Source organism: Wyeomyia smithii, chromosome 2 (genome assembly GCF_029784165.1).
Source record: "Wyeomyia smithii strain HCP4-BCI-WySm-NY-G18 chromosome 2, ASM2978416v1, whole genome shotgun sequence".
Taxonomy (NCBI): Eukaryota; Metazoa; Arthropoda; class Insecta; order Diptera; family Culicidae; genus Wyeomyia; species Wyeomyia smithii.
In genome coordinates, this window is record NC_073695.1 from 67855807 (window position 1) to 67866280 (window position 10474).

The 10474-nt window shown below is 40.3% G+C and overlaps 2 protein-coding genes across 2 annotated transcripts; both read right to left on the reverse strand.

Annotated features, from left to right (window-relative positions):
• Positions 1 to 2593: 2593 nt before the first annotated feature.
• On the reverse strand, positions 2594 to 3789 carry LOC129724582 (uncharacterized). The gene is made up of 2 exons (XM_055679575.1): positions 3606 to 3789; positions 2594 to 3544 (listed from the first exon to the last, which is right to left on the reverse strand). The coding sequence occupies exons 1-2, from the start codon at positions 3660 to 3662 to the stop codon at positions 3155 to 3157; spliced, it is 447 nt and encodes a 148-aa protein (XP_055535550.1). The 5' UTR covers positions 3663 to 3789; the 3' UTR covers positions 2594 to 3154.
• A 345-nt stretch (positions 3790 to 4134) lies between these two features.
• On the reverse strand, positions 4135 to 4833 carry LOC129719661 (uncharacterized). The gene is made up of 2 exons (XM_055671053.1): positions 4742 to 4833; positions 4135 to 4662 (listed from the first exon to the last, which is right to left on the reverse strand). Exons 1-2 carry the CDS (start codon positions 4763 to 4765, stop codon positions 4135 to 4137), a joined length of 552 nt encoding a protein of 183 aa, XP_055527028.1. The 5' UTR covers positions 4766 to 4833.
• Between the last annotated feature and the right edge of the window lie 5641 nt (positions 4834 to 10474).

Here is a 10474-nt window from a genome sequence, read left to right on the forward strand (position 1 = left end):
AACAAATCACTTGCCCTGTGGTTGGTCACCACGTCTCAGGAGCAGCGCGGTTCTTCTCAGTGTGTATCGCCAGACTGCCATTATTTCCCCACTGTTGGGGCAACATGAAGATTGCCATCAGGATTATCCAATTTATTTGCCTTTTTCAAGGCAAATAAACAAGTAATTGAAGGTTAATTATTTTCTGGCATCAACACAAGCAGACATTCTCTGCGGGATGCAAGCACATTCTGTTGTAGCTGTTTAATTTTTACTTTCTTTAGTAAACCTCCCACTGTAGGGGCAGCGCAAAGGCTGCGATCAGCATAACTGACTTTGAATGACAAACTGCCCTGTTAGAACGCGTTCACAAAGACAGTTAGGCCTCTGCCATGGTGAACGCGAACACGAGTGATGGGGTGAGAAACTTGCCGTAGGTAGATGAACAACTCTCTTTACGGCTGTTCGGCATTCTGGATTTTGGCAATCATAACTTCTGCTGGCTGTCTGATTTTCAATGTAAAAAAGGCCTTTAACTTTGTTGTCAGAGTGCGATTTGGTAATATTGTTTGAGTTAAATGTTTACAAAATTTTACAATATTCCTCTTTCTCCCATTCAATAAAACAAGTAATACGATACCTTCGTCATACGCAAGTTCACCATAACTCCCGCTATCGGGAGATGCTTTAACCAAAAGTTAATTATCTTAATTTGAATTCTCATGTACATGCAAAGAGTTTGTTCTTTTCCAGTTCAGTGAGGTCGTATTTATATGATCAAACTGAAATTGAGTAGTACTTCAACTTTATTTGCACAGATTTTTCAATACTGCCAATGAGCGGTCAACATTTATTTGCTAGGAAAAATGACTGACACGCAAGCAGCCGGGTTATCTTTCTTGTGAAAGTATTATGCTTCAACTTTGCGGTCGTGGCTTTGCACACAACCCTCCTGTGATTTTTTTCTGCTGACTTATGGGTTTTTATGGTTGATGCTTCATGGGTAGTTTCGTTTGTGCGTGTACCCATAAAACCATAGAAAAACGGCAGTTTTCGTGCATTTTCTCCAATGCCAATGAGTTCCAATGAGTTACACCAGAACACACAGGAGACTCCCTCAGCTCGAGCATCTTCTGAAAAAATATGCAGAAAATCTGTTTTGGAAAATAAATTCTTGGTAATAACAAATCTCGACGTTTAATGAATTTCTAAGATATTTGAGATAAAAAAAAAAGAAGTTTTAGTTTCCTACGCATTTTTTCATCGGCCAAAAAATTTAAACTTTGACATTGAGGCATTGCTAACAAGCGGTAACTATATTATTGCTCATCTAGGAGCCAACATTGAAGAATACATATTTGATCGTTTACAAAAAAGTCGGAAATAGAGAAGGAGAATTTGAGAATAAGACGGGAGTCTTTTTTAAAAGCATTTAGGAGGTATGATTAAAAATTGTCACCTTTACATAAGTTTACGTGGATTTCTGAAAAGACGCGTTTTTTTCACGCGGATATTTTTACGCGTTACGTATCCATCGCGTAAAAAAGCAACTTCAGTGTATTGTTGTATTGTTATTTTTTTAATTTAGCTAACAATGAAAAGCTGGATACGAATATAGAATCACCACGTGATTGAGCCAATTCTGAACAATTGCAGTTTTTCAATAGTTTTTGATTCTGTACAAATCAGAAAAACACTTCTTTCGTTACAACAACCCTGACTATTCAGAGAAAACAAGCAAATTCCGCAACGGTTTAAATTTTTTTTCTCCGAGAAACTTTACAACTATACAATATGTAGCTTTCTAACCTCTCACTCAACTATATCCATCAACAAATCGATATGTGCGTGGCAATTTTAAGTTTCGAACATAGAAAATATTACTTTTTTTGGTTTTGTCCGTTAATTCCGTGTGGGTAAGTACCCACAGGGATATTTTCCAAGTGGGTACTAGTGGGTACCCATACTACCCACATCAGCCGCCGGCCCTGTAACTAGCTCACCTCCATCAACGAGTTCGAGCATTTTGTAATCTATGTAAAGCAATTGGGTCTAGCCACAAATAATGTCGTTTTCGTTTTTGCGGTGTAGCTACCCCGCGGACTACACTTTGTCCTATCACTGTTTTTTTTTACATTTTCCGGACTATCCCGGACCTCCCTTTTTCTGTCCCGGACAGTCCGCGCAAGAAACAGAGTGCAGTTTTGAAGACACCAACACATTCACACGTATGTGTCAAAATAATAAAAAAAATGTGTCAAAATCGGTTTGCTTTGATTATCGTTCTTCGCGTGTCAAACATCAGGTTGAATTTTATTTATTTTATTTTGTTATTTTGTCATTTTTCAGTAAATTGGCAAATTTTTCGTACAGTAGCACAAATGCGATAGAAGACAATGGCGATAATGACCAACACAAAAGTGACAGTTACCTCTGGTATTACGCACACCATTGCATCTGCTCGGAAAGGGTTTTTTTTTCAGCTGCAAAGCGTAGTCCGGGACGGGATAATCCTGCCGTAAACACGAATTCGAAATAACAAACATTTTTTTTATTATTACTTTATTAAGGTGGCTTTCAGCCACAGGCTGGTTCGCCACCATAAATAACAAACATTTCCGTCGCAGTTGCACTTTTGCCCAATGCACTTCAGGCATACATGTCGATTCACGACTATTGTTTCAAAAAGGCCTATTCAAAAATGTGACTGATGGATAAAATATCCAAACAACAAACCTTTTTGAGTCAAATGAAAAAAATATTTTTTTTTAAATTCCTAACTTTCTTGTTTTTCATTTCACCATTACAAATTTTGACATGTTGCAGCAAACATTTTTGTCTTAAATATGTAAAAAATTAGATTGTTGTCAGTCACATGTTTGGATGGGCCCTATAGAAACAACAGTCGTAAATTTGATAACTGATTTTATGGAATGACCTCTTTATCAAAAACGAACAACTGTACAAAGTTTTGCGAAATCGAAAATGATCGATCAGGATCGATTTGCGAAGTAGCGTGTAAATGCTTTGGTCTAGTCAATTAATATCGATTCATTCCACCAACGTTCAATGAGAATTTCTGAATTTTATTATCAAACAAATGAGATCTGGTGAGCAATTTACAAATGGATTCTAAAAATGGAAATATCACTTAGGTGCTATCTGCGATCTGCTACTAGCTGCTATTGCTCAACACTCGTGTGGCAAGCTGCGATGGTACTTGTCGCACTCGTCTCCTCTCGGCATACTGCGATTTGTACCTAAACACCGGTCGAAAAAGGTGTGATTCAGCTACCTCCAGGTCTGTTTCCACTGCATCGTCCGCCTCGAGCTGAATCTTGTCATTTTCCGGCGACAGATGTAAACTACGCTTCACAACCGTTTGCGCATCCGGAAGGCCGGGAATTTCCGTCTCAGGTTCTGGGTTTAATTCCTTACTGAAGGAAACATCGTCATAGTTAACGTAGTGTTTGGAAAGTTCACTCCAATAATAACTTTCTTTCTCCTCTGTTGTGTTCTCATGTAACGGAATGCATTGACATTGGAGTATGATCAGGATAAAGAGCTGTTTGTTAGTAAGTTACGGTTAATATTCGACTCACTTCGTATTTCAATTTTAAACTTACAGTAAATAACACACTTTTCGCGTCCATATTTAAAAAACACACCCGGTTAGTTTTCATCTTATTCTCCACAAGTTGATTGTCCTCTATTAATGCACTGAATAACGTTAACTCTTAGGCGAGTGTTAATTTGTCTAGAAGCTCACTTGATCTACGTGCTTAGTGCCACGGTCACTCGATAGTTCTATCCTCCTCATAGCAGACTGTGATCATATTTATACCTACCACATTGAAAAACCCTGTTAATTTTAGATGCTACAATTCGCAGCCTATTATGTTCGAACGAGGTGCGAAAAATATGGCGCCTTCGTTCTGTCCCTCATTGGGTGACGTTCGCTTCCTACCGCGGAACAGGTGCTGACGATGTAGACTATGACAACTCGTAACGAACCATTTCTTTTGGTACAGTAGAAGATATATAAACTAAAATCAAAAATTCATCCCCTGCCTGATATGTGATATGCAACTTTGGAAAGAAAAGCCCAATTCAATACTAAAATTAAAATAACTTATTATCAATAATTAAAATCTGTCATTGAGAAACTTTAGTGACACCTGTGGAACCTGTACCGATTCGGGTTTTTGTCGCTGACTTGTATTTGAAGTAAGGTTTAAAGAGATGAACTTCAGCCACTTCCAGCAGTTCCTCTTGATTTTGTGCGGGTTTAAAGCTCCGTTTCCCATCGACATTTACCAAATTGTCCAGCGCAGCGTCACGCTTAACCTTGCTATGATTTGTCCCCTGTACGAGATCGCTTTGCTTGAATATATCGGACAGCTTTATGACGATTTCGAGGAGTTTGGTCTCCCTAGTGGTGCAGGGTTCTGATGTTGAAGTGCTCAAAGTCGTCTCCGAACCAACGGTTGTCACTTCCGTTGAGGACACCTGCACAGATGACGTCGACTCCGTCTGATCCGTAGTGGAGCTGTTCGAGGTTAATGAATTTTCTTCACTCTGGTCCGAGAATGAATTCCTTCGCGTATCATGACGAATTTTTCGATTTGTTGGCACTGGAGAACAATACTGTTGTTGAAACAATACCGTGGTGCACAGGAAGAACTGCGGGAGTAACATACGAATTTAGCACAGGTCAGATGTACTTCAATAATCAACGGTCGACATCAATCGCGACACTTACACAAATGGCCTTCCGTGAGGTCATGTTCAGAAAGTCTAATTTTTTTTTTCGGCAGTGTGTGTGGTTTGTATGCTTCGAAGATCAAATGCCGTTTCGGACTGTTTGAACATAAAGCGTTTCTCCTATTTATATTTTTCCGAAATTATGGTAATACCTTTAATCAATGGCATTCCGAATTGATAAAAGTATTGAAATTGGTAGTCAATAGCCAATAGTTATATGTTTTGCGTTTTGTTTAGTTTTTATTATAATATTCATGAAGGTATGAATATTCCAGAACTTGTTTTAGAGCATTTGTTATTGTTTAGGTATCACATTTTGGAAAAAATGTATATTTCATGAGGGGTTTCGAGGGTTTTTTGTTTGTTAGTTTTTGAAACCATTCATTATGTTATTTGAATATTTAGAGCAAAGCATTTCCTCAATAAATAATATTGCACTCAGTAGCGAAATGCAGTTCAATTATCATTCAAGAATTTTATGACCAAAGAACCGTGAAGCGTACCAACGCAATAAAAAATTCTGAAATCTGTATTATATTATTTGTTCAGAAATTACATGGAATAAATTCAAGGAACAATTATATTGGATTTTATTAAACAAATGCTCGTTTTCGAAGACATACGTTGAAACTTGAAAATTTGGACACATAAGAAAATAATTTTTTTGATTACTTTTTTCATAATTTCACTGAAGCAAGCTTAGAGTGTAGAGTTATAAAAAAATTTCAAAGCTCTTAAAAGTCCCAAATGTGAGACAATCTGCAGCTAAATGCCACTCCCAGGTTTCCGGAAACCCGTAAATGGCATATCAACAATTCAGTAATGGGTCTTTTCAAGTCGAATCCGTAGCTTTCATTGAGCTTCGGTTGAGAGGATTGAAAGTTTTAAGGGACGTAACTGTGTAGGACCGTTTTGCCAAGAAGAATTTAAAGGTAAAGCAGTGATCGATACACTGGTCGGAAAAATGTGAAAACAAAGTGAACTCCAAAAGCTCAAACCGGAAAAAATTAGTTTTTTTTTTTTAAATAGTTTATTTGACACGGCACGATACAATTTATGTTTAACTGAGCCAAGTACATGTTTTTTAAATTCTAAATTAGCAGGGAAAAGAGGGAGGCCTTTTCTTTATTCTCGCGGCCGACTACGAGCTAGTGGGGATTTAAGGTGAGAGGAGGGGAGTTACAATTTTGATTTCAACTATATTGAGTTATACGATTTATTTATTTGTACATGGCTAAGCAGTGATGTTCTATTTGAGCAGTTTGGACTGAGGTGTCTGCGTGAACATGAAGATGCCGAGTCTTCGTTTGGGTGTCTCCAGCTTAGTGTATCATCTTCTTTCAGCGTGTAGCGGGAATGGTAATCTAACAAATAGATAGAAGAGTTTCATATTTTAATACCAGCGTGTTTTATGAAAACGTATAGCTGTGTCATGTACTGGAGATCACCGCTTCCCAGAATGTCTCTAACGGGTACGTTCGGTTGTTTTCCTCGGGCCCGAAGGGAATCTATAAGCTCAGACCTAACACCACAGTATTCGGTACACGACCAAACAACATGCTCGATGTCATGGTAGCCATCGCCACAAACGCAGTGATTACTGTCTACAAGCCCTATACGAAAGAGATGCGTGTTTAACGTGTAGTGATTGGACATAAGTCTGGACATCACGCGAATGAAGTCCCGACCTACATCCAACCCCTTGAACCATGCTTTCGTCGATACCTTAGGAAAAATGGAATGTAGCCACCGTCCCAGTTCATCTGAGTTCCATGATGATTGCCAACTGTTGAGTGTTCTCTGACGCAAAATGCTATAAAATTCATCATAAGCAATTGGTCTTTCATAAATATCGCCGTCAATAGCACCCACCTTAGCTAAAGAGTCAGCCTTTTCGTTACCCGGATCGAGCAATGAGAAGGGACCCACGCTAAGGTAACCCGGTAATTTTTATCTGTTAAAGCACTTAAAAACCGCCGTATTTTCCCCAGGAAATACGGGGTGTGCTTCACAGGCTTCATTGATCGCAGAGCCTCAATGGCACTGAGACTATCTGTGAAGATGAAGTAGTGGTCTATGGGTAGGGTTTCGATGATTCCAAGAGAGTACTGAATAGCAGCAAGTTCTGCGATGTACACGGAAGCAGGAGCATCGAGTTTGTAGGAGGCGGTAAAATTTTCGTGGAAAACACCGAAGCCAGTGGACTCATCTAGATTAGATCCGTCGGTGTAAAACCTTTTATCATGACTAACATGTTTAAACTTATTGGAAAACATCTTAGGGATCTCTTGGGGTCGCAATTGATCCGGGATACCAGAAATGTCTTGTTTCATGGTGGTGTCGAAGAATATAGCAGTATTAGAAGTATCTAAAAGTGCGACATTGGAGGAATCGTATGAAAAAGGATTAATATCTTGAGCCATATAGTCAAAATATAAAGTCATAAATCTGGATTGAGATTGAAGGTCGACCAACCTCTCGAAACTTTCAATTACTAATGGGTTCATAACTGTGCATCGAATTAGCAACCGGTAAGAGAGATTCCAAAAACGATGTTTCAACGGAAGAATACCCGCTAACACTTCAAGACTCATCGTATGGGTCGACTGCATGCAACCCAAGGCAATACGCAAATAACGATATTGTATTCTCTCTAATTTTATAATGTGCGTGTTCGCGGCGGAGCGAAAGCAGAAACAGCCGTACTCAAGAACTGACAATATCGTTGTTTGGTATAACCTTAGCAGGTCTCCTGGGTGAGCACCCCACCAAGTTCCGGTAATCGTACGAAGAAAATTAATCCTCTGTTGGCATTTTCGTGTCAGATACTAAATATGACAAGCCCAGGTGCATTTAGAGTCGAACCAGACATCGAGATATTCAACGATTAAAACCTGAGAGATCGTTTTACCCGTTAGTAGGAGCTGCAGCTGAGCTGGGTTATGCTTCCTAGAAAAACGACCAACTCAGTTTTCTCCGGAGAGAATTCGATACCCAGCTTAAGAGCCCAATCAGACAAATTGTCTAAGGTATCTTGCAATGGTCCTTGCAGATCGCTAGCCTCGCTACCAGTAATGGATACAACGCTATCGTCTGCAAGTTGCCTTAGCGTGCATGAATTTGCAAGACATTCATCGATGTCATTGACGTAAAAATTATATAAGAGAGGACTTAAACATGAGCCCTGGGGGAGGCCCATGTAACTAATTCGGGAAGTTGTCGAATCGCCATGTGAGAAATACATATGCTTTTCTGACAACAAATTGAGCAAAAAGTTATTCAAATTTGGTGAAAGTCCCTGCGAATGAAGTTTCGCGCTTAAAACTTCTACAGAGACAGAGTCAAAAGCCCCCTGAATATCCATGAACGCAGAAGCCATTTGCTCTTTTCGAGCAAAGGCTAGTTGAATTTCAGTAGAAAGCAACGCTAGGCAATCGTTCGTCCCTTTGCCCCGGCGAAAGCCAAATTGAGTATCTGAAAGTAACCCGTTTGTTTCGACCCATTTGTCTAACCGTAAGAGGATCATTTTCTCCATTAATTTCCGGAGGCAAGAGAGCATCGCAATCGGCCTATATGAATTGTGATCAGAGGCAGGTTTCCCGGGTTTCCGAATAGCAATGACTTTTACCTCCCTCCAGCCATGCGGAACAATATTTAGCTCAAGAAAATTGTTGAACAAATTCAACAAGCGTCTTTTTGCAGAGTCGGGTAGGTTCTTCAACAGGTTGAATTTTATTCTATCTAACCCTGGAGCCTTATTGTTGCACGACAGGAGAGCCATTGAAAATTCCAACATCGAAAATGGAGGCTCTTCCGTAGTTACTAATAACGCGTCGCGAAAGGTTTTCTGTTCCGGTACAGAGTCTGGACAGACCTTTTTGGCAAAATCGAGTATCCAGCGATCTGAATACTCCTCGCTTTCATTCGAAACGTCACGGTTCCGCATGCGCCTGGCGGTATCCCAAAGAGTGCTCATCGCTGTTTCCCTGGACAACGCGTTTACGAACCGCCGCCAGTACCCGCGTTTTTTCGCCTTTACTAAGCTCTTCATCTGCCTGCCCAGTGCCTCGTACTTTCGAAGCAGGTTGACAGTGCCGTACTCCCGGTAGTCCTTATACGCCGCGGACCTTCGCGCGTACAGCTCAGAGCACTCTTTGTCCCACCATTTGTTGGGAGGGCGCTGTCTAATCGTTACCCCGGGTATCGGTTTCGTCTGAGCTTGAGTCGCGGCGTCGATTATCAAGCCAGCTAAGAACGCGTATTCTTCCTCCGGAGGAAGTTCCTCGTGAGTCTCGATAGATTGCGCTTTAATAGACTCATAACACTTCCAATCAATATTACGTGTAAGGTCGTAGGAAATATTGATTGGGTTCGGGGGAGTTGAACCATTAGCAATTGATATAACGATTGGAAGATGATCACTACCGTGGGGATCGTTGATTACTTTCCACCGGCAATCTAACGCTAGTGATGTCGAGCAAAGGGATAGGTCAAGCACGCTTTCACGTGCTGGAGAATTAGGTACACGTGTCGCTTCCCCAGTATTCAAAACTGTCATATTGAAGTCGTCGATCAAGTTACAGATTAAAGAAGATCGGTTGTCGTCGTACAGCGACCCCCATAGCGAACAGTGAGAATTAAAATCTCCCAATATCAAGAGAGGCGCAGGAAGCAACTCTGCTATATCAGTGAGATGCTTCTGTTCAATCCGCGCGGATGGAGGCATATATAACGAAACAAGGCATAGGTCTTTTCCATTCATATTCGTTTGAATGGCAACGACTTCAATATTCGAGATCGAGGGGAGGTCGATTCGGAAGAAGGAATAGCACTTTTTAATCCCTAAAAGTACCCCTCCACCGTGTGAGTCTCGATCTCGACGAATAATGTTAAAATCGTGGAAATTGAGTTGATCGTTTGAATTGAGAAAGGTTTCACAGAGCGCAAATGCGTCACAATTGTATGTATTTATTAAATGAGAAAATAGATCGAATTTGGGGATGATACTTCTGCAATTCCACTGTAATACAGTGATAAAATTCCTAACCTCTTTCGCCGTATTAGTCATCGAAAGATATGATAGCTGAAATGAGAGGCCAAGTTGCTGCTAGTTGCATCAAAAAGGTTTTCACTGTAGGAAGAAGGGCAAGAAGAATATTTTGTAGGGGATCTGGTATGTTGAATGTTTTAAATATCCAGTCAACAATATCAGAAAATTTTATGAACCCTGTTTCTTTTTTATCTTCTGATCGAGAAATGGGTGCACGAGGGGTTTTTGGTGCCCCAGGAAGCGGTGGGTACTCCTGGTTTGATTTAAAATTAAAACCGGGAGGTACTTGCTTCGGTTTTTCTTCACCGCTTCCTTTTTGTGTTGGCTTATTGGTCATTCCGCTAGGGGTTATCTTGCGACCTTTGCGAGAAAGATTAGGAGAGTTGATCATTCTCCTCTTCCTAGATCCTTCTAGCATGGCATAAGAACACCCTTCGACGGGATCGTCAGATGTACCCTCATCGGTTGGCAAAAAGGAAAAGATGTTTCCTGTCGAAGAAAAAAAAAATTAGTGATCATAGCTATTTAACCATTCCAATGAATGTTGGTGACCCTAGCCCAAAAAGCATTAACTTACGCGACAGTTCGCATAGCAATTGCTCGCCGGGTTCGTCACTTCAACTTTATGTTTACGCGAACACTCATTTAAGTCTGTGAAAAAAAAGTTAGTAGATAGGGACA

Excerpts from the sequence above, each read along its gene's own strand:
- LOC129724582 (XM_055679575.1), bottom strand. The coding sequence starts at position 3,662 with ATGAAAACTAACCGGGTGTGTTTTTTAAATATGGACGCGAAAAGTGTG. Across the intron at positions 3,545-3,605 it reads CGAAAAGTGTGTTATTTACT|CTCTTTATCCTGATCATACT; the intron begins GTAAGTTTAAAA and ends ACTAACAAACAG.
- LOC129719661 (XM_055671053.1), bottom strand. The coding sequence starts at position 4,765 with ATGACCTCACGGAAGGCCATTTGT. Across the intron at positions 4,663-4,741 it reads CCTCACGGAAGGCCATTTGT|TTCTTCCTGTGCACCACGGT; the intron begins GTAAGTGTCGCG and ends TTACTCCCGCAG.